The 24711-nt window shown below is 39.4% G+C and overlaps 1 protein-coding gene across 1 annotated transcript; it reads right to left on the bottom strand.

Annotated features, from left to right (window-relative positions):
• Window positions 1-4382: 4382 nt before the first annotated feature.
• LOC149834687 (protein TERMINAL FLOWER 1-like) lies at window positions 4383-7078 on the bottom strand. Its single transcript, XM_090009429.1, has 5 exons — window positions 7001-7078; window positions 5919-5980; window positions 5751-5791; window positions 4688-4882; window positions 4383-4453 (listed from the first exon to the last, which is right to left on the bottom strand). The coding sequence occupies exons 1-5, from the start codon at window positions 7076-7078 to the stop codon at window positions 4383-4385; spliced, it is 447 nt and encodes a 148-aa protein (XP_089865555.1).
• Between the last annotated feature and the right edge of the window lie 17633 nt (window positions 7079-24711).

Below are 24711 nucleotides of genomic sequence, written 5' to 3'. Positions count from 1 at the left end.
AGTTGTTTGTCATAGTTAATGTGTTTCATATTTAATTTTTTGTTATAGTCATGTCTACTAACTTTCTGAAAATATACATAGGCTTTGAATCGCTTCACGACTACGATGGAGGAACATGATGCAAGGAAGGTGTGGCAGAAGGTGGTTGTTAATCGATTTGCAGACATGCTGCACAATATGAAGACTGCAACCAAAAAAACATCTGGCGGAATAGATGATCCATTACAGTGGAAGAGCCATGACTCTATTACTATCATAAAAAATTATTGGGAGGGAATGTGCGACAAGTGGGCGGGGGATGCATTTAGAATTCGCTCAGCGAAGGCTGCACAAAATCGAACGAAAATGCTCAAAGCCCATCTACACACAGGTGGATCTAGGACTTTTGGGAGCCACTAAAAGAAAATGGTAACTCATCAATATATATTGTCAGTTTTATAAGTATTGTTGCAAACATGTTAACTAAATATTTTATCATTTCACTTTGCAGGAAGCAAAAAAAGGAGGCATTGTGCAATAAAAGGACATATTTGTTGAAACACATAAACGTAAGACCACAGGATAGTTCGTATCAGAGAAGGCGAGAGTGATAGTGGTATGTGTTTATTTTATTAATAAACATTGTAATAGACAAGTTACTATGAATTACATTATCACAAATATTGTAATTCATAATTATTAATTCATATTCTAATCATTACATTGTAGGAGTCATACGAGCAACAAATGGTACAGTGATATGGCGATGACTCCACTCAGCATCCGCCTTTTGATCCTGCAGCATGGGTGACTGCAACCGGTGAACCCAAAAAGGGTCGTGTGTTCAGGTTTGGGAGTCACATGAACACCACACCAGTCGTTGCCTCCTGCAGCTCAGGCCCACAGAGTTCTCCCGCCAGCATCAACTCTCAACGTCCAAATGACTCTGCTATGTCTTGGGATGGTGTCTGTCAGCGTCTTGAGGACAAAATGCAATACTTTTTAGATGAAGCCATTCCCAACATTGTCCGTAATGAGTTGTGCAACTTTTTTTAGGACAGAGGAACTTCGTCTGCATTCAACATGAGCTCCGGTGCCCGACAGATATACAGTTTTTTTACTACCTTAGAACACATATGAGCATGATAGAATCACATATGAAGTTTTTTTACTGCTTTATAACACATATGAGCATGATAGAATCATGTATAAAGTTATTTTATTACCTTAGAACACATATTAGCATGATAGAATCACATATACAGGTTTTTTACTGTCTTAGAGCACATAAGAGCATGATAGAATCACATATAAAGTTTTTTTACTACCTTAGAGCACATATAAGCATAATAGAATCACATATACAATTTTTTTACTGCCTTAGAGCACATATGAGCATGATAAAATCACATATAAAGTTTTTTTACTACTTTATAACACATATGAGCATGATAGAATCATGTATACAGTTATTTTACTGCCTTAGAACACATATTAGCATGATAGAATCACATATACAATTTTTTTACGGCCTTAGAGCACATATGAGCATAATAGAATCACATATAAAGTTTTTTTACTACCTTATAACACATATAAGCATGATAGAATCACATATACAGTTTTTTTACTGCCTTAGAGCACATATGAGCATAGTAGAATCACATATACAGTTTTTTTACTGCCTTAGAATACATATGAGCATGATAAAATCACATATACAGTTTTTGCCTGCTTTAGAACACATATGAGCATGGTAGAATCACATATACAATTTTTTTACTGCCTTAGAGCACATATGAGCATAGTAAAATCACATATACAATTTTTTTACTGCCTTAGAGTACATATGAGCATGATAAAATCACATATAAAGTTTTTTGCATGCCTTAGAACACATATGAGCATGGTAGAATCACATATACAGTTTTATTACTGCTTTAAAGCACATATGAGCATAGTAGAATCACATATAAAGTTTTTTTACTGCCTTAGAGTACACATGAGCATGATAAAATCGCATATACAGTTTTTTGCTTGCCTTAGAACACATATGAGCATGGTAGAATCACATATACAGTTTTTTGACTGCCTTAGTGCACATATGAGCATGGTAGAATCACATATACAGTTTTTTTACTGTTTTATAACACATATGAGCATGATAGAAACGTGTATAAAGTTTTTTTACTGCCTTAGAACACATATGCGCATGATAGAATCACATATAGAGTAGGCTATATTTCAGTATATTTTGTTTATCAAAACTGACATTTCTTTTCTCGTGTAGGTTGATGGCGATAATCAACGTAGTGGAGGTGAAGGGACAGATAGAGACACTGAACAAGAGGACGCACAAAATCTTGGCGATGATTAGATTTATGTGTTGAATTTGTTCTACCTTCTTTTTGTTTCAAAAATGTAAATATTGAATTGTAAATAATTAGAACTTGCGAATTTTAAAGTGGATCGATTAATTGTTTTAGTTTCCTTTTATATGTATTTTGATGTGTACTTTGTTTTTTATTCACAGAAAATATAAATTGTACAAGAGATATAAATTGTATCACGAGAATTTTTTTCTCGATATTTAATTTTCAAATATTTTTTTAATTTTTTTTCCTTTTTTTGCGACGGATACATCCGTTGCTAATTAGTATGGGCGTTGAATTCAACGACATATTAGCGACAGTGATAAATCCGTCGCCAAACCGAAGCCATTGTTTAGTGAAGACGGACTTGCGACGAATGTTGGCATTCGTTATTCCGTCGCAACTTAGCGACGAAACTGGCGACATATACATTCCGTCGCTATTTAGCGATGGAATAAGCGACATATATATTCCATCGCGAATTAGTGTCGAAAAATTTGCGATGGAAGCTATCCGTCGCTAATCCGTCTCTAAACAGGTTAGTGACAGATTAGCGTCGGATTAGCGATGGATTTAGGTCATCGCTAATTCGCTTGTTTGTTGTACTGAACCCTTTTTTGTGCTAAAATAGGACTAGGAAACTAATGAATGAACTCGTGGCATGGGTTGACTCTAGCCAAGTCATTAAGAGTTCATTTGGGCCCATAAATGGGCTCGGTGAGCTGAGCTCAATCTAGCTTGTGAAGATTATCAAGTCAAATATGAGTAAGGCACGTGTGACTCAGCCCAATTCAAATAGGCTCATTTACGTATAAATGGGTAAACATTTGGAACTAGGTAAACATTTGGAACTAATGAAGTTAGAAAACTATTAAGCTGAAAATTATAGTTGCAAGTTTTATCAACTCAATCCGTCCACGTAGATGTGTTCAACATGGTTTGTTTGCTGACAATTGAATTTTGGTTTATATCTTTTAGTTATTCTTACATGAGCTTTTGAGTCATGAAATTTTGGTATATCATGGGCCATGGATTTTTTTAAACCTTAAAAAAAAACCTGCTTAAATGTTGCAATCACATGATCCAAAATTCATTCCCTACTAGACCAAGTAAATCACAATGGTATGGTTCAATCTAAAAAAGAGAGTAAAAAGGTATATATATATATATATATATATATATATATATATATATATATATATATATATATATATATATATATATATATATATATATATATATATATATATATATATATATATATATATATATATATATATTAGTAATGATAGGGTGCTCTCGGAGTACCTACTCCCACCTAACAGAAGCTTCATTTTTTTTTGAGCTTTTTTGTTGATAAGACCTTATAGATATGATCTACAATTATTATTTAGTGGAATTAAAATTTGGTTCATGTGATTATGGCATACATGTAAGTTTTTTAAGATCTTCAAAATCGATGGCTCACAATGTACCAAAATTTTATGATAAAAAATCATATTTTTTCACCCAAAAAACATGATCCAAAATATGTTGAATACATCTATAATGTCTGATTGAGAAGATGCAACATATAACTATGATTTCTTGTAAGTGCTCCCAGAACACCGTAGCATTTCTCTCTCTATATATATACACACACTCATAAAGGAGGCCTTATATTTGACTTGACTGGAGTTCGAGACAATGAGCCCCAATCTAGAGATCGAAACAGCCCCAGCTTAGCTCCTTTACCAACTCTAGGGTCAAACTTATTGTTTTGTAGTAGGCTTAACTAGATTGATTGAAGGTGTCTTTGTGTTCGATTTGAGCTGAGCCTGTAGCAAGCCAAGCTCTAGCAAATGAGCCGTAGCTTGCCTCTCACGCCAGCTCAGGGCTCCAGCCGCATTGTTCAAATTTGGAGCTGATATATGTCTCTATCTCTCTCGTGTGGCACACATACACAGGCACACAAACAGACATTACAGAATGAAAAAGAAACACAGATGACAAATATTTATTTATTGAACAAACCAAATCAGACTTCTTTGTCTAAAGAGCATTGTGGCTGAGGTTTGGTTTCTCATTTCTCCAGTGCCAATGCCCAGAAAGTGATGCAATCGCTATAGCAAAAGAAACCAGCAGGTGTAACTGAAAGATGAATTCAAGCATGTCTTTGCAGCAGGAAGCCTTTCACCTCTCATTCTCCCAGCACACCATTTGCTGTTTAACTCCCCTGCTCCTATCTCGCTGTTTGTGTTTCGTATATCCAGATGTTTGTATAACCTTCAAATAACTTCGGTGCCTCTGTAAAAACATGCTTATTATTGATGATTTACTAGCAACCTACGGTTCACGTTCAGCTTTGAAAAAGATGGCCCCAGATGGGTTGGGCATATTTAGGCATGCAGAAAACGCATCTGTGGAAATTTTTTCACGTGGAGGGACGGGTTCAAGCATTCCGAACGGTTGTTTCTGCTTGAAAGCAGCAAAGACATATCTGTGGCGGCCGATCTCCGGATCGGGAGTCAAGTACTCAACAACTTCGGTGACTGTTTTGCAATGAACACGGAAACATCACCATGCTAATCTCTCTCTCTCAACACACACACACACATGTATAGTATCTATCTAACATCTAACGGCAAATTTAAGAGATCTTCCAACTTAGTCAAAGCAGAACTACCAAGAAAATCAGTAGATATTATTCAACATGATATGTAAAGTTGGTTAACATCTTCCAACATATGAACATATGCTTTCCTCATAGTTACAGTGTAAATAACAAAAATGACCAAGAAAACCATGAATATAGATTGCCAAATAATGCTATTCAGTTTCCAGTCATGGTAAGCAAGATTTCCTAACCAATAACAGTGCAAACCATAGATTGGTCCAATCCCTCTTTAACTTTTTTAAGTTAAGCAATTTGTGATGGTTAAGGTTGAAGATAAAATTAAGGTTGTCCCAATTATTATCATCTCTTTGTTGTCATTGCCATTGTTGTCTTCTTTCTTTTTCTGCTACTTCTCCTTGCTGTTGTTCTCATTGTTACAGTTATAGCTACTATTATTACCATTATTATCAATAGTGGAAATAGTAGTATCCCGTATGCATGTATTTTGTGCCTCTAAAGCAATTAGATAAAGTGATAGAGAAAATACACTGTTTTCCTCTGTAGTTATTACAATGATTTTTTTTGCTCATGATGTCATGTTCCTATGGGGCCTCATCACAGAGAGGCATCATGATGGTGTAGAAAAGGCTGCATGATGACATTTTCATCATCTTATGACCACAATAAAACTCAAATGAAGCCAAAAAACTGTGAGAATTACCATAACAAAAATACATGCACAATGCATTAAAGTACACCTCTGATAGATAACACAGAAAAACAAGAGCTTACAAGGCACAAACCTTGGAATGAATTGGACCCAGCAGGTATGTATGTAACCAACCTGTGCAAAATTGTGCTTTCTTAGTTAGGAGCCAATTTTCTCTTCTTTTGCACAATCATTTTTCATGATAAAAAATATGAGAAGAAAAAGAAATTCATTTACAACTACAAAAGAAAATTCAGCATACCAGAGCAGCAGGTCCTGCAATTTTGGTTCATCAGGACCGGGTGTGTCTGGATCGACCATTATCTGATGGATAGCATCAAAGTGCAAAGCAAAAAAATGTGAAACCATTTTAGAACACCACATAATTCAAATTTGTTACACTTCAATTCACATACACATGCTAGAGATACATGAGGATTTTGAGTTGCATTTCTATGGATTGGATATCTGAACAACCTGGAACACCTTCAATATGCTTTGGTAAGTCTCTATGGCTCTACCAGACCCAATCAGATACCTGGCTTTGGGCTTGACCCATTACAAAACCAAAATGGATAGAATCAGGTAAAATTCCCTGTTGGTTTTCTCAAATCTACATGCATTTTGTATCTGACTTTAGTTCAAGCTTGGATCAGAGATAGGCATAGGTTACAAAACAACCAAAGCTAGACAAAATTCCAAATAACAATGCATGCTACCAGCCAATCTAAAGCTTATGGGATTTATCAGAATTGTTCCAAATTTCTTTTCAGGTGAAAATCAGGTTGGGTTTGCTAAGACCTGGCCATTACATCGTCTCACAGCGTCCCAGACAATGAATTGGATAGTACATAGCACAAATTGTACTGCGATAACAAAAACATGCTGGGTTGGTTTTCTCAGATGAATTTTGATAAAGGATCTGTGAAAAGCTCTCTCAATCTTCACCATGCAAAAGCAAATTCGGCTCAAGACGGAATCACCCAAGCTAACCCACCTGACCCAAGATGCAATGCAACAAGGCAAAAAGTAGACCAAAAGTGCATAATAGCAGCAACATGCATATGGTTCACAGTTCACACAAACTCATCTGCATGATTTAATACAATGACTAACCAATCATGCATGGATGGACCCTGGACTCATCAGGTCCATGGTTCACCCTCTCCAGCGAGCATCCATGACTTTGGACCAACCTAAACCACGATGATCCAGACCTGACTCTGCAAAATCTCTGCTATGGACTCATTTCGCAGATCAAAAGGTCAAATACCCACATCATCAAACATGGAAAATGAAAATCACGGATCATTATCCTACACAAATAAAGGGTATGTGACATACCAGAGTATAAAGGGCTTCATCACCTGGGAGGCCCCAGATTTCAACCAATGGTGCCTTGGCTACATCTGAGAGCTTCATGTTGCGTCCAGTATCACAAGCACCTAATGTTAAAGCACCTACGCTCTCTCTCTCTCTCTCTCTCTCTCTCTCTCTCTCTCTCTATATATATATATATATATATATATATATATATATATATATATATATATATATATTAAGCTCTATCAGATATCCAACCCATGCCATTGACATCTATACTGATTGGATGGATCGGTCTATGGTTCAAGGTGGGTCAGCTAGGGACCCACTTTTTCGGTTTAAAGCCAGATTGTTGTGCACCTTGACTTGGTAAATGGCTAGGGGTGACCATATGGTTTGTCACTTGACATAGAATGACATGGTTTAAACCTTCCCTTGCTGCAAGGTCAAGCTAGGGAATGAAAGTTTTATTTTTAACAAATGGAAGCCTTTTTTTTTTTATAATCAAGTTTGGGGTTAGGCAGACCCCCACCGGTTACACAACATATCATTAATGGGTTTTGAACTTGAAATGTCCCAACACATGGTGACATGCACTAACAGCTCCTACCAAACAAGCGGAGCCCCCTGTTGGTTTACCAAATGGAAGCCTGCCAATATTCAGCACTTCCGACCCATGAAACGTGTAGGTTGCATTTGATTGCCAGATATCATTGGGTCTTGTATATTTTTATTTAAAAAATAACATTTTATTACTCTTAAATTGGTTAGGTCAAGTTTTAGGATTTCATTATCTCAACCTGTCATAAGCGAAGGAATTAGGGGAGCAAAGCTACCGGTAAACAGATATACCTTTTATGCGCCTAATAGAGATATCGTAAGGGATGTCACCCCTACGTATCTCACAAACAACAAAGGCAATACCTTTGAAAAAGAGAACAAAGCCATACCTTTTTTAAAAGAAAGCAATTCAATACCTTAAAAAAAAAAGTAGCTAACTACAGATAGCAAGATTGGGTTAGTTAAGTTAAGCCATCATGTCAATGCTGATGTTTTCTTTCTCTTTTTACTTAAGTGGTTTAAGCTCCATGATGAATAAAGCATCTTCCTCTTCTCCTTATATTGATATATTGATAGTACTTTGATTGTTGATGCCACACCAAAGATTGAGATGCGTTAGTTGAAATAAGATGAAGTACTATAATTATTACTAAATTTTAATAAAAAATTTATTTAATAAATGCGAGTCTTGCATATATGAAAAAATGACCAGAATGTCTCTGGTTCAGATGTTTTTCAATATATCAAAAAATAGAATTAGCGAGCACAGGTGGCTTTAGAGGTAATAGGAGTTATTGCCTCCTTTGTATAGGAAACATTGATGAATTTGATACCCGATCAGCTAACAACCGAGAATGGACCCAAGAGAATCTGGATCTGTATCCGGTACTTTGCTGCATCATCCCTTCCTACTAGGCTAGGGATATCAATGAATCATATTTTATCTCATTTCTGACTAAATTTAATTCCATTAAGTTACATTTGGCAAGCCAAAACTATATCTAATTATAACCCGAATCTGATATGGTTTTGCCAATTTGACAGATTTTTTAATCATCTTTCATGTAAAAAAGCAGATCTGGCATGAGCCTTTCACCATCCAAATCAGAATAAAAATTTGATTTTGTTTTTTTTACGATAAATAGCCGATAAAACATAAATATCACATTTAAAACTCATTATTTATGTTTTTTGACAAAAAACTCACAAGAAATTAAATATATCATAAGCAATTATCGTTTTTAACTTTAGTATAATTTCTTGCAATATTTTTGCATATTTTCATAAACTCTTGAGATTTGTCACTGTGGAGGTGATCACCTTGGAAGTTCATTCCCATCCATACAATTTTGAGTTGGAGTTACGTAATTAAAAGAGAGAATGAAAAAAAGAGGCCAATGACATGATCATTGCAACTTAAGTAAACACTTGATCACCAACTGCCTTATCCACTTGATTCAATGAAGACTTTTTATTGTAAAATTTTTTTTTTTTTTTTGATAAGCGACTTTTTATTGCAATTGCATTTGGTAAAAAGGTTGCTTGTCCTCGGATGTAGGATGCAAGAAAATTCACTTATCTTCTCAACCTCACTTTATTGCTTTGAATCAAATAAATCGTAAAAGTTTGCTCTTTCAAGTTTCAATAATGTTTGTTGAGAGTGGAAAAGGCTTAATTCTACACGGAGTGGACACGTCTAATCTTAACATAGAATCTCGGTTTGGGCTAGCTAGGGCTGTCAATGGGGCGGGGTTTAACCTGAACCTGACCCGTACCAAATCCTATAGGGTCAGGGTTTGGTGATAAAAAAGGAAGTTCGATTAGAAAGCGTGTCAGACCCGTTTAGTACATGAAGCTGGGTATGGTTTGTGAAATTTCGTATCAGACCTAGGTCTGATCCGAGTTCCAATTAAGACCCATGATCTTTTCAATAAAAGAAATAAAAAATATTATTTTACCAGGTGTGGACCAGGTCTAATCCTTATATGACCTGGGTATATATGGTTTTTCTTATAGTGAACCCTATAGGATTTGGGTCTGGACCCAGTACCAGCAGCTTAAAGACAGATTTGGGTTTGGACTCACCTGGTCTGAACCAGATCCGACCCTTTGACAACCCTAGGCCCATCATAGCTAGTCTGATTTCTTTTTTGCAACTTGTTTTCTTGTGCCATTTTTCTCTGCTGTCTTTTTTAATGCAAAACTTTTCAAATAACGCATTCAGTATTTTAACGTTTTTTTGCGCTTCACTTATTGGTAACTATGGTTATACTATCAAGGGATAAACACACCTGATAGTATCCCTTGCACCCAATGTAGGACTTGGGCTTACAGAGGCAAGCTGCATTAATTAGTAATATATAGGACTTGAGAATCCAACCATTTTGCAACCACAGGAAGATACAAACCGTCCAAACACATTTAAAATTATGTTTTAAAGCATTTTTTGGCAAATCCAACCACACATGTGATCTTTATGATAAAAAAAACCTAAGAACTATATCTCATTGCAAACTTTTTTGGCGTATATATAGATTGAATTTTTATGATCTAGAAAATTTAAAAAGTTCACATCCAAAAAATTTGCTACAAGAGTTGGTGCAGCTTTTTTGCCATCTGCTAAAAAAAAATACATTTTGAAAAGTGGTTTGGACGGTTTGTACCTTACTTGCTAGGTCAGCTTGAAGCATTCAAGCCGCAGGACATCATCAGTTCGATGTCTAAAGTGTCTTTTGTTGCGGAGTACTGTCGGTGGGTGCTGTGGACCTCAGGACTTTTTTTTTTGGTTTGTTTGTTTATGGAGGCTTGTACTATAGCCGGCTAAGTCCACATCCATCTTGGTTGTGGTTGATGGGAACCAGATTTTCCTTTAGCTTAGCTTAAAATATAAAAAAAGGTCTATATAACCTAAAATATTCTTTTCATACTTGGGGGCTAGGACTGGTAAACAAGCAGAACCAACACCCAACTGTTCATATATATATATATATATATATATTCCTCGCCGAGATGAACACCCTCTGTTCATACTTGGCTCATTTACATCATTATGAACGATATAGGCTCGCAGCTTGATCTCACCCCACAAACTCATTTGATGAACATGAACAAGCTTAGGGCGAGCCAAACCGAGCAGAGCTGCGAGCTGCTGGGTTCATCTAGGCTTTTAAGATATCTAGTAGTATACTAAAGATGAGAATGCATTAATCTTGGATCTCTAGTGGAATCAAACGATGCGTTCTAACCTGAATTTTCAATGTGGCTCTTCAATCTAAAATGCAAAGCATGTAGAGTATTCTTTATTTTCATTGTCAGAAAAAGGCTTTCTAACTACTTGAAGCCCTAAGATGGTTGACAACAATGTTGTCAGTATTGGAATCGTGTAGCAGAATTGGACCTGTATCGTTTGACCAACGATTCAGGTGAATCTGCCAATACCGATTCTCAAGTGAATCGCTTCTGATTCGGCCAAATAAGAAAAAAAAATATATTGTGTCAATCAGAAAGTGGCACATGCTAAAACTATTAAAATAATATTAAAAAAAATAATTTTAAGCTATTTTTATATTTATTAAAAAATAGTCGATTCAGGTCAGTATCTTATCGATTTTCTGATGATACGATAAGTATCGGCCCGCTGATACTAACAACACTGGTGGGCAATGTGAATAGTGAGTTCCCAAACTTCACTTTGCAACCAATTATGTAGATTAAAATATAAAAAAAATTAACAAGGGAACATCTCACGATTAAAATATAAAAATTTTCTCTTTGTGAAAAATCTTGAAAAAACATCAATGTAGATTAATCATCAAACCTACTTTATTAGGTACAAAAGGATGAAGAGAGGATTCAATCTCTGAGCATCTATCATTAAATATTTTTTTTGAGTTCCATTGTTATTCTATTCATGTTGTATAAATGTATATATTGAGATTAGCATGCATAACCTCTTAAATCCTAGAAGTGATGACCTGTGGTAAGGGCTACTTGGTTCACGACCAGAGTGTAGCTACCATAGATAGTGGGTCATTGGTGATTTAACGATGTAAAATTCATACATCGTTGTGTACTTATTATGAGATAAGTGTAACGCCCCAAATTTCAAACTTATGAACCTTTTCAAAAAACAGGCAAGAGACTAGAAATATCTCTTTCCTTTAGAGTTTGTTTATGAAATCAACGGAAGATTTTTCTTTGATAAATCATAAGGCAAGCTGACAACTTTGGGCACGTTAGCTTAAAGAACCAAAATTCACAAGATTCGGATATCCCAAGGAAAATCCGATACAAACCCATAGCGTCGAGAACGCGAGCTAAGAGCAGGAAGAAGTCTTGAAGCCATCTTGCAATCGCGCCATCGCCCGTTGAGTACCTAATCATCACCTGTACCCATAGAATGTATTAGTTTCACGAAAAACTAGTAGGTGCACAAGAGAGACTAACAGAAAACTGAATTAAGTACATTTAATTCAGTAGGCTACGCAGTTTAAAGCAGATAGGCAGTTAAACATGTAAGCAACGCAAGCAGGTGAATAGTGCAAACACGTAAGTAGTACAAGCGAATCAGCAGTGCAAGCGCGTAAGCAGTGCAAACAGTAAGCAGTTCACTACAAGAAACTTGTGGATTAGCGACGACCTAAATTCGTCGCTAATCCGACGCTAATCTGTCGCTAAACTGTTTAGCGACAGATTAGCGACTGAAAACTTTCATCGCGAATTTTTCGACGCTAATCCGTGCCAGAACTTATCCGCCGCTAAGTCCGTCGCTAATTTGCGACGGATATGATCCATCGCGAGTCCTTTGCTATTTTAAATTAGCGATGGATAATATCCATCGCTAATCCGTCGTTAAATTTTTAAAAAAAAAAAAAAAATTGCTTGCTGCCAGCGCGTTCTCCAGCAAGGAACAAATTTTTTTCACAAAACCGGTGCGTTCCGGCAGGCTACGACTCCGCGCGGATCCGGGGGAAGCTCCTCTTCAAGTTCCAGGTCTGCCACGAGAACCAGCCGAAGAGCTTCACGGCAGTGGCGCGTTCCAGGGGGAGCTCCTTTCTTCAAGTTCCAGGTCTGCCACGAGAACCAGCCAAAGAGCTTCACGGCGGGGGCACTCATCTTCAGCTGAGACTCTGCACGGATCTTCACAAGCTACAGGGGGAGGAGCAACGAGTACGACATCTTCACAACTCCGGCAGGCTCTTCGCGACTTCGGCAGGCTCTTCGTGACTTCGCGCGGATCTTCGCGACTCCGGCAGGCTCCAGTGGCTCCCCAACAGCAGCCACCTCTTTGTCGCCACTCTCTTCGACTCCGGCAGGCTGCAGTGGCTCCCCAACGCCTCCTCTTCGTTGCCCCCTTGACGTCTCGGCTCCGACGAAGCCACAGTGGCTCCATCTGCGACTTCTCGTGGGGATCGACTCTTTGTGCGTGTGTCGTCAGCGGAGCTTCGGGGATGGTTTAAATTGAACGGGGGGGGGGGGGGGGGGGGACAAAGGGCAAAAAATTTTTGAACGGAGGGAGGGAAAATTTCGCACCTCAGGTGGGACGAAAATTAGCGACGGAATTAACGAGGGAATTTTTTCGTCCCTAATCCATCACTAATTAGCGACGGATTAGGGACGGAAAAATTCCCTCGCTAATTAGCATTTTTTGTAGTGTTTTGCCGACGAAAAAATGTTGTCGCTAATTAGCGACGGCTTTAGCGACGGAGATATTTACGTCGCTAATTTTGCAAATATTTCAAACGTTAGCGACAAATAGTTTTTGCTCGCTAATCCGTCGCTAATTGGCGACAGAAAAAATCCGTCGCAAATTTCTGTCGCTAAGTAGCATTTTTCTTGTAGTGGTTCAACGCAAGTAAGCAGTTCAAAGCAAGTAAGCAGTGCAACTGACCAATGCAGCATACGATCCATTTGATCGTAAGCTGAGAACTACTATGCAACAAGCTTGTCCTCGTTTCTAGAACGAGGTCTCTGTATCTAATCACCACCAGGACATAGTTTGTCACTCACTACTTCTAACCAACGCTTTGTCCTGAACGACCTTAATCTATCCTCATCTCTCAAAGTCTTACGCGGCTAACCGTCATCGGTTATGACGCACTAAGGCGTCATACCTTCTCAGAAAAGCTCACCCTTCCGTAGAAGGTCCAAAACATGATCACTAACTCAAATCGCTAACGATCTGATTCTCACACCTGAGTCAAGCATGTAATCATGCTAAAACAGAAAGTCGAAACTATGAATTCATAGTTGGCTATCACAAACAATCTCAGAAGATCGTCACAGCTCACCATAACTTTCTATGGTAAGCAAAAACACAAGATCCACATCAGATCGCTCGGTCTGGGAGATATACGACCTGACAAGAAATTACCGCCCTAGAGGGTATACTTGGTCTTGGACCATACACTTCCTCACAAGAGTTCACCGTCTTTGCGGCTACCCGTTCGTGGATAGTGTACATCCTCACAAAGATTTTACCGCTCTAGCCGGGTCACCTGATCTTGATCATACATACCCCCACAGCGAAACCTTTGGGAAGCTGGTCCCCAACAAATGCCATATCCAATGAAAATCATTGTGATACACGCATCAACACAAATGACTGCTCTCGGGGTCAATAGCAACTAATACAAATGACAAGATCAACGCCGGATCACCTGGTCTGGGAAATGTATAACCTCACAAGGAATTTCGCCGTAGATGGTATACCTCGTCTTGGACCATACACTTCCTCACAAGAGTTCACCGTCTTTGCGGCTACCCGTTCGTGGACAATGTACATCCTCACAGAGAATTTACCACTCTAGTCGAGTACCTGGTCTTGATCATACACGCCCTCGCAGATAATCCTTTGGAGATCAGGTGCTCGACAGACACCCCACTCAGTGATACATGCATCGTATCACTTCACATAGAAGCATATAATCCTACGCATCGTGTTATTGCCACAAAGAATATTGCAATCCTCAAATAGGCCCTCAAAGCATGTATAAACGACACATAAGAACGCGCAAATTCAGTTGATTCTATGGGCGAAGGGTAACTAACTCTACCCGTCAGCCAAACAAAACAACTGAATAAGACAAGCACTCATAACAATGCTCGTAAAACATATAATTACCATAAAATGTCTTAGTCCATCAATAAGTAATTAAATTAATCGTAAGACATAAACCATTACATCACAAGCCATTCATAAGCAATCATACGACAACAGTTATATCACAATATGTAAGCAGCTTATAAGACAAGCGGTCACATCAATCCTAGTTGCCACCAGTTCATAGATTACGAGCTGTATGCAATCACATCAATCATAAGAGATGCAAGCCAACAAGTGTTACGCTACAATAAGCACCAAAACAGTTCGACCAAGGGATAAAGCAAGTCACATGCTAATACGTAGCAACTGGTATAATGCTATTATTATAAGCATTTAACTAGTATGAGAAACTCCTTATTACTCCGCAAAGAACTGCGTAAGCAGTTTAACCAACTAGAGTAACGCCTTGACAAGCGTGCACAGTTCAACGAGTAGCATACTGAACTATCGAGCAAGCAAGCGAATTAGTAGTGCAAGCGAAGCAGTAGTGCAAGCGAAGCTCATGACTCAACGACCAGTGTGAACAGACCTTATGTTTCGATAATTACGAACCTGCGGGTACGCGCAGGCAAAACGTAGAACCAACTGAGACTAGTTCGGGCGTCTGTTATTCTATGTATTTTCAATAACCCGAATAACTAGTTGAGTTCGCTCCAAAGGGACGGCTTTAACCGAGAGAGGATTCCCCAAAGGAGGCTATGCCACGGACGCATCCAACTTTTGCAGAAGTGTTAAGCTAACTAATGTAGCCCCTTTCCCCTAACTCCAATGACTGGGGAGGCCGGATCGTTGCCCGTAGGGTGGTTGTTAACAACCTGTCCATTGGAGTTTGTACTGCTCTATCCTCTCCCTTGACAGACACAAAGAAGCGAATAGGTACATTAGGGGTTTCTTAACTAACGACCCATTCTATGTTATGGTATTTAAACCACTCGAGCATCTTGCCTGTGAAGGCGAATGTGAGGCCATTTATGTGATTACAACATTTTGCATTTAGTGTTGTTCGAGGTCGCACCACCGTCTCATCCGATCATCGCAGTACTAGACGTGTCGTGCACAACTACAAGTACTCTAGGATGAAGGGGGTATAGCTCATCAATAGAAGCCTCAACAGAAGTGTTTCACAAAGATGTAAAGTTTATCAACTTTACTCTATCTTTTGAAACAACAGTACCTTGTGCCAACATTATGCATGTGATTATCTCGAATCACATCCGCTATCGGGGTATCTACATGTCTCGCATAACTCGATACCGGCCTCGATAGACGGGATACGGGTTTCTCAACAAAAGACCCGCTAAGAAGTTCACTCGAACCCCCAATTCGGGATCACCCGAGATATGCCAAAAAGGCGAGCAGAACCAGTCAGTCACATCCTTCCAAATGCTTCAATTTGAAGCAGTCTTTGATGCTTTTGCGCAACTCCCTGAAATCTTAAGTCGACTCTGCAGGACTGCACACACGAAGAGCTGGGATCCTTGCGAGGTATCCCTCTCCTTAGACGAGGATGTGTCGCTCGCTCCCGACTGAACTCTTGTCGCAAGAGGGAGAGGGGTAAATGCCCCTTGTATTCTCCACGAGGATTTCTTTAAGGCATACGCAAAGAGCAAGAACATGCACGTCATCTGCAATAGCAAGGCAATACCAACACATATGCAAAGGCAAGAGCCTAGGCGCAAAGCGCGACGGCAAAGTAAAGGCGGTAAGCAGAAGTGCAACGCAAACCCCTGGCATAAGCGCAATGGCAAAGTAAAGACCGTAAGCAGGAGTGCAACGCAGAACCTTTGCGTAATGCACGACGGCAAAGTAAAGAACAAGGATCGCGAAACCGCGTCCTTGAGTTAAATGCATACTCATATAAATATATATGATATATATATATATATATATATATATATATGCATATATATTTATTTAATTATCCTTTTTAGTTAATTGAACTCAATTCAATTATCCAAGTCTTCTGTGCAATCTTCCCCTACCTTTGAGAGTTGCAAGCTTGCTGACGTCTGTGGACGTACACGATTGACGGCTCGGGTCGCGAAGCGCGAGTGGGATCCATCGTAGCTGCAAATATGCGATATTAACATGCAACCCAGACAAAAGCAAAAGCAAGGAGAAGGCTCGACTTCTCCGATAAATAGGGCTGGGGCCAACCGTCCCAATTGCCTTGAAAAAATAAAGGATGGGGCAAGGCCAAATGACCCTTACTGCCAAAAGAGGGATGTAGTCAATGCGAGCAGATGACTCACGCTTACTAGAAATTCCTCGTTGGAGACCAACAATTGTAATGATCTGTCCCCATCATGATGTAGCTTCCAAAGATTTCCCGGGCCAAGGGTATAGGCTCGCGCACAAAGGGCAGGGGGCCATCGGCCCCTGCTGGCAGACAAGAAGGCAGGGGCCGATGGCCTCTTCTGGCACAACAAAAAGGCAGGGGCCATCGGCCCCTGCTGGCACATCAAAAAGGCAGGGGCCATCAGCCCCTGCTGGCACATCAAAAAGGGGACAGGGAGGAGGGGCTCAACCCCTCCCCTACCGTAACGGAAGCAAGGAGGGGGCTCAGCCCCTCCCCTGCCGTAACGAGAGAAGGGAGGAGGCTCAGCCCCCCCTCCCCTACCGTAACGAAAGCAAGGAGGGGGCTCAGCCCCTCCCCTGCCGTAACGAGAGAAGGGAGGAGGCTCAGCCCCCCTCCCCTACCGTAACGAAGAACAGGGAGGGGTGTCGTGCCCCTCCCCCTGCTAAAAGAGGGGCACAGGGAGGGGGTTTGACCCCTCCCGTGGCCACACAGAGAGGTGAGGGAGAGAAGAGACGGGAGAGGTAGAGAGGAGAGAAAGAGTGGCGAACGAAAGAGGGGGAGGTGCGTACCTAGTGGTCGCCGGCGGCAGCATCGTCGGCGTTGGAGGGAGGTTGCAGGTGGCGGCAGCGTTGACGTCGGATTGACAGGGGTCTCTAGAGGGTGTAGAGACGAGAGAGTCAATCGGAGGAGAGAGACCAAGAGGCGGTGCGAGAGAGAGACAGCGAGGGAGGGGTTTCGTGAACCTCCCTCACCTCCCTTGCCTTGACCTTAAAAGGCAAGGGAGAGATGGTCGGGGTGCCCGACCGCCTGTCCTCCCTTTGGATCCGAGTTGGGTCCAAAACTGGATCCGACCCGATCCAACCAATTTTTTTTTTGTTTATTACAATAAGTGCGAGTTCTAATGTTATGCTAAGATTAAAAAATGAGATTTTTCATGATCATTTCACGATATCACTCATGAGAGAATGAGTGAAATACCCATTTAAGAATATGGTTCTATGTGCTAAACTTAGCCTATGACTTAGGGTTACACTCACACAGTGTTTGGAGACTCTAGACGATCATGGATGGTTAAGAACCATCCTGGTGAGGATTAGCATAAACCATACCGAGATTGAAATTGAGTCGGACCTCCCGGCTAGCTACCGACGAGGTTCTTTTTTTGTTTCACTGCAGTGCCTGGTGATTCGGAGACCACTAGGAGTGTATGTTTTATTGCTTGACCAACATGTAAAATTGGAGTGTTCTACGCGAGTTGCTACACCCATGGATGGCTATAACCAGTATAGCCGACCTACGATTAGTGTGGTGTGATAGTGTATTTAAGAGAGAGTACTGGAGGGGTAATTAAAACATATAAACTTGTGTGGTGTGTCGAAAACTACACTCAGACTAAGGACTTAGAGCCCACTACAGTTATAAGTTTACGTATTTATTTGATTATAATTATTTCTTACTAAGTTGTAGACTCACCCCCTATTTAATTACAATTGTAGGTTCCAGGCACATTAGCACAAAGCGGGGCGTGATCGACTACTTATTTAGTATATCAATTGATAATTTTTAGCTTTTATGTCATTGAACATTCATGTATTTGTTATTTTCTTTTATTATGAATGATGAACATTGTGAAGAAAGTGAGTTGTTAAGAAAATAATGAAAAATATTTTTAGCCATGTTTTCTCCGTGTGAACTCTATATGCTTTTTCTCTATGAAGTAATATCAACCAAACTCATATTCACGAGGTCCCAAATCGAGGTATTACACTTTTTTTTTATGATGAAAAATTCTCACCAAAGCAAAAGCAAAGAAAACCTTGGGTGGAGCCCCCACAACCACCTTGCCTTATGTGGCCTACCTCCGAAAACTATGGTGCATCAGTGAGGTTTGATCCGGGTCCAGCACCTTCATCTCAGCACCATCACAACCACCCCATTGGTAGGCGATCCCCGTGGTAGACTAGTCAAGTTATGAGTTGCATTATCTTATTCAAGGGATTTCGTGTTTAAATCTCATTCAAGTCTTGAATGGTAATTGATTTTATATCTTCCTTGAACCAGATAAAACACGTTTACCTAATCATATAAGGTTCCATCTGCTTAAACCAAAACCAAACCTGTGTCATCCCCATAGTATAGTACTAAAGCTATATACGACATTTAGGCTACGTTTGGGAGCTGTGAGTCGAAGGGAGTTTATGGATTTGGTCATTCTCCCAAACAACTACTACCACAATAGATTGTCATTAGCAAAAGGTGGCATCTATTTATGTTTGAAATGCCCCTCTTCCTGCACCACCAAGTCAAGCTCTTGCATGGATCTCGATGACGACGTTTCAGGCCACCTACCTTAAAAATCCGGCTGTTCGTATGCCTTGTGGGACCCACATTACAAGAACCAGCAGAATGAGCAGATGGGTGCAACTGGAAATCAATCTTGTGTTGTTATGCAATGCAGTATATTAAGCATACATATAATTCCAAATTTTGTGTTAGGCATGCCTAAAATTTTGGACCAATCAGTTGGTCAAAATAATTGCCCAGGAATGCTGCTATGAAACTAGCTTAGCATAGATCAAAGCCTCATAACCAATGAAAAATGGGTGACCCCTTCATGCCAACTTATAAATCAATTGGAGTGGAAATGAAGCAAATAATATTTAGTTAAATTTATTAAAGATAACCATAGGAGTAAGGGCTTTGTGAGTCTATGTATATAGTAGGACCGGTGAGCCAAGTGGACCCAGCATGCATTGTGCAGGCTCGGTTTGTTTACAGCCAGGCCTTTCTCGGGCTTGACTTGTCTAGCTCTTGGAAGCCGAGGGGGGGGGGGGGAGCCTGATCTCAATCCAGACAGGTCGAAACTGAGCTGGCTTATTAAGATAAAAAGAAACCCTAATTTTCTACATGAGACCAGAGTGAGAATCAAACCCGTGAACTTATTTATTTGTCCTTAATTGTAGCCACAAAATTGGTGAGCTACAAAAGTGATATTCAACCATTGAAAGAAAAAGGCAAGGAATTTTTATAAACTGGTCCCTGCCTCATCGTCGATGCGAAATCCCACATTAAAGAAATTGTAGTGTTACCAACATCCTAATAGAAGTCCAACTGGAATCAGATGTCCATTTACATGAATTTGGATCCAATACCGAGCTACTCAGATCTGCATCTGGTGGGCATGTGGTAAAGAGACTCCAAACCACTTTACTCAATTAGATCGATCCCACCAATAGTCACAAATATTCATGATCTTCTCAAAGGATATATATTTGCTACGTACTGTCTATTAATTGTATGTGCAATCTTGATGGAAAATCAAAGGTGCAAGTTGCATCCACTCGATCTGACCTCATAGATGTGTTCAACATGGTTTGTTTACTGGGGATCGTGCTTTGAATCATGTTTCTCCAATGTAAATTAATACACTGTGTGCTGTTGATTTTTGAAGCCCTTAAAAAACCAACTTACCTGTTGCAAAAAGATTATCCACCAACTTGTTTTTCTACTAAAGAAATTATTTAGATCACGTTTAAAAGGTTAGATCCACAAAAAATGAAAATGAAAAAAGCACCAAAATTTTAGTGTTTTCTACTAGATTGACTGCATGTACAATAAACTGTAGCATATTTATATCCACTCTCAAAATATTATGATTTTACGGCAGTGTTTTTTAAAACCAATAAAGTCACAAAGAACATTTTAGAGTCAACTTTTATATGAGAATATTATTGACACTTCTAAGTTTTATACGCACATAAATTTATATCCTTGTATCATTTTAAACTTTATATGCGTCGATGTTTTCCGAAGATTTTTTTTTTTTTGAAACAAACAATCCTTTTACTTAGAGAGTGTGTGTTAAAACGCATGGGGCAGGAAGCTGCTTTCGCACCAAAAGCCCTCCTTTTGTGAAAGTGGTTGCCCAAAGGGGAAAACAGAAGATACCCCATTATATATGTCTTGTAGGCCTGCATTTTTTTCTCATGAAAGCGTTCATTCAGATTTCATGGGAAACAGCCTTCATTTCATCTGAAAAGCATATGAAATGGGGTGAAACAAACAACCCCTTAAGGCCCATTTGTTTAATTAACCCATGGAAGGAAAAGGTCTTCCATGAGAAATCGAGCGGATTTTTGAAAGGTCCTGCTAGCTCAACCTTTCCACAAAAGTTCTATGATATCTAAATTTACAATTGGAGCTCGAATTGGGCCCGAGTCTGGTATGAAATTTTGCAAACAATACCCAACTCCGTATATTAATTAATCAGACCCTTCAGGTCCGACCTGGATTCTAATCGGGTCTTCTTATTTATTACCAAACCCTGACCTTATGAGGTTTGGTACGGGTCAGATCCAGGTCAAACCCAACCCTTTGACACCCAGATGTTATGTGCAACATCGGATCCACATGCTGACCCAGCAGAATCCGACCCATTTTGTAACATCCGGAATCTCCGTCAAGTCGAGTGAGTCCCATGGGTGGAAAAAAACACGAACCACCGAGTGTTGACGTGGCAAACTACGACGTCATGCTTCGCTGTGCATATTTCCTGTCTGGGCGTGATTGGTCACAACTCAGCCCACACTTTTCGCGACAATAATAACTGAGGAAAAACAAAAAAGCAGCTGTGGTCCCCCCACGCCAATCCCCACGTGGAAAAGGGTATTTTCGTCATTTTATCCCACACGTCCGTGGCTCCCTCGGAAAGTGGTGAGAGCCCTCACGAGGAATCGGCGATTCTCGCGCATTAAAAGCGGCCACCGGAGTCGCCGATTAATTGAGATCGCTACGTCGGCGTGACCTTAGTTTTAGTTAATTAGCAGCATCCCCTCGACGTGACGCGTTCACCATTCACACGTTAATTAAAAGCTCACCAAAATCATGAACTCCACACGCTTTCGTTCAAGTTCTTACTAGTTATAGGAACATTGGAGATCAAGGAAATTAGGGAATATTTGAAGGTGAATTATGAGGCCATGTTGATCATCAAAATCTTGTTTTTTTTTTCCCTGTAAGGGAAAGCATGCAATTCAAGAAATGTATACGTGGACTTTTGAGAAAAACATTGTTTCTATTTTTTTGATATTTACAAGGATAAACCTACCCCAGGATCATAGTGACAAATATCGTGAGATTTATGAAAATCTTGCGATAATATTGTGAGAAATTGCGTGAAAGTTTAAAATGGCAATTTCTTGCGAGATTTTCAAAATACTGCAAGATTTATGAAAAAAATAAATACCATGATTTAAACACAATATTTACGTGTTAAATGGCTATTTATTGCGAAAAAAGTGTGTACTTTTATTTTTAAATATTTTTTATTAATATTTTCTTATAAAAAATAAATTTTATATTTTTAAATATATTTTTTTATTGCCGAGAATTTGCCAAAAATGCAAGATTTATGAAAAAAATTCAAATTCTCGCGAGTTTTTTGAAAAACAAGAAATTGCCTTTTAAAACGTTTGTCACTATGCCCAGGATCAAAGACCTAGCCGCGCTGGCTGTCTGATGTATTTATGATCACTATCCTGGCAGCGTAAAACTCTGTGGGCTTACCCCCTTGCCCCAAGACAGTCTCCAACGCTTCTGCGGAATATTGTTTCGAATTGGATGACAAGAATATTACCATGAATAATATGAACTTGGTGTAAACTGGGCATTTTGACACTTTTTCCCTTTTTTTTTCATAGTAGCCAATCCAGCAGATACGTTTGACATGGTCCATTTGCAAGAAATCGACTGTTGGATCATGTTTGTCAATGATAAAATATAACTTTAGATGCTTGAATATTTTAAGGAAAATTCTAGGTGGTTGATTGTAGGTCCTAAAAAATTCTGCTTATTTGTTGTGATCGGACAATACAATAGCCATTGATTTTCATGTCCTAAAAGATCCTGCTTACATGTTGTGATCTGATGATGTAAGAGTCGGCTTCTAGAAAACTAAGCATGTAGATCATGTGTTCAGATTTAAGAAAAAATAATAATAAAAGCCCATAAAATTCGAGAGGGTGGTGTATGTTCGCCCCCAATGATTCACTGAATCCCACGTCTGTGTTCGGGGGATCGAATGAGCGCCACGTATTCATGCACATGGGGCTCGTATTCCCGTGTATGTTGACATAACTTTGCATCGGACTCTGGTGCTGTTGCAAAGACTTAATCACCCTTACTTGCTTTTCCTGCCCTGAAATGACGGTTCGAGGAAATGACAAAAATATCCTCCATTCAAAAGTTGTGAAACGACGGGTCGATAAAAAGACAAAAAAGTCCTCCATCCAGAAAGTTTGATGTTAACCATTTAAAGTGGAGACATTCCCTATTCATTAAACTCCTGCGCCATCTGCTGTAACAGTTGCTCCCATTATCAACCAAAACTTTGCCTTCGTCTCCAGTCTAGCTTTCCGCCTTGTTTTTTATCCTGTTGTATAACACACTGTCGCCTTCTCGTGCCTGCCTTGCGTTACAAAACATTCCAGTGTCTTCTCTTCATTTTTGTTGTCGTTAGGCATCATGGTAGAAAGCAATAATTCACAAACATTCCTTCCAGTGCCATTAAGGCAGCGTGAGTAGCTTTTCATCTCATCATGCGATCGATGAAGAAGGCATGTCGTCTTGTGTGCCATTAAGGCATTGTTTGGTTAATGCAGGTAGATCTTATTCTTACGAAGGTTGGAAACTTATCGATATTTGTAAGACGCTGGGACCTATTGACAAGAATGCTTGTTTGCAGATGCTAGGAAGGGCCTCTACCCCATCAGGTATCCTACATTCATTCATCGTATGCATTGTATCTCAAACCGCTGTATTAGTAACAGACTCCCGTTTTTGTGAGATACATTTTTGTTAGTTAATATCGATTTGTTTGCTATTATGCTCAAGTTCTTCCTTATCGATTTGTAATTTATTGTGCGATATATTTATCGACCTTTTAGATAGTATGGTTTTGTATCATCGAGTTGTAAGTTATTATGCTGAACTGCCGTATCGATTTTCAATATCTTACACATCGCTATACATACGATATTTGTAAGACGCTGTGACCTATTGACAAGAATGCTTGTTTGCAGATGCTAGGAAGGGCCTCTACCCCATCAGGTATCCAACATTCATTCATCGTATGCATTGTATTTGAAACCACTGTATTAGTAACAGACTCCCATTTTTGTGAGATACATTTTTGTTAGTTAATATCGATTTATTTGCTATTATGCTCAAGTTCTTCCTTATCGATTTGTAATTTATTGTGCGATATATTTATCGACCTTTTAGATAGTATGGTTTTGTATCGTCGAGTTGTAAGTTATTATGCTGAACTGCCGCATCGATTTTCAATATCTTACAAATCGCTATACATACATATCGTTTGTGTAAGATATTATATTTCATGTAATATGTATTTGTAAGATATTTGTACACAGACTTTGAAAACATGTGGATGCAGAAACACATCGTTACACGAATGGTGGGGCGATTTTCGCATGCATATTGCTGCTCTCTCAGCGACTTCTATTGAACTCGCTTTAGAGACTCGTGGATATTATGAGAGCGTTATCGTCAACACACATGTACGACATGAGTATTTTATTGGCATGGTAAGCGATAAGTCGATGCTCAGTATAAGCAAACATCAAACTGCACTTGATTTGATACTGTCATGCATTAAATCGTTGCTTTGACTTGCTTAACCCTAGTGGTATCCGTTGTTATATGCATCCTGATTAAATCGTAGTAAAGCTATGTCGCTTGCTAACGCAA

This window comes from Nuphar pumila, chromosome 6, assembly GCF_984573655.1.
Source record: "Nuphar pumila chromosome 6, dmNupPumi1.hap1.1, whole genome shotgun sequence".
In the NCBI taxonomy this organism is placed as follows: Eukaryota; Viridiplantae; Streptophyta; class Magnoliopsida; order Nymphaeales; family Nymphaeaceae; genus Nuphar; species Nuphar pumila.
The sequence above is the reverse complement of the archived record's forward strand: the minus strand, read 5'-3'. Positions and strand labels throughout refer to the sequence as shown.

Bases quoted from the DNA above. Each gene is read 5' to 3' on its own strand.
- LOC149834687 (XM_090009429.1), bottom strand. From the start codon at position 7,078: ATGAAGCTCTCAGATGTAGCCAAGGCACCATTGGTTGAAATCTGGGGC. The intron at 4,883-5,750 runs GTTTGTGCCTTG...ATTGCAAAACAG, and splicing joins TGGGTCCAATTCATTCCAAG to TCACCGAAGTTGTTGAGTAC. The intron at 4,454-4,687 runs GTGAACCGTAGG...CTTTTGCTATAG, and splicing joins CATCTTTTTCAAAGCTGAAC to CGATTGCATCACTTTCTGGG.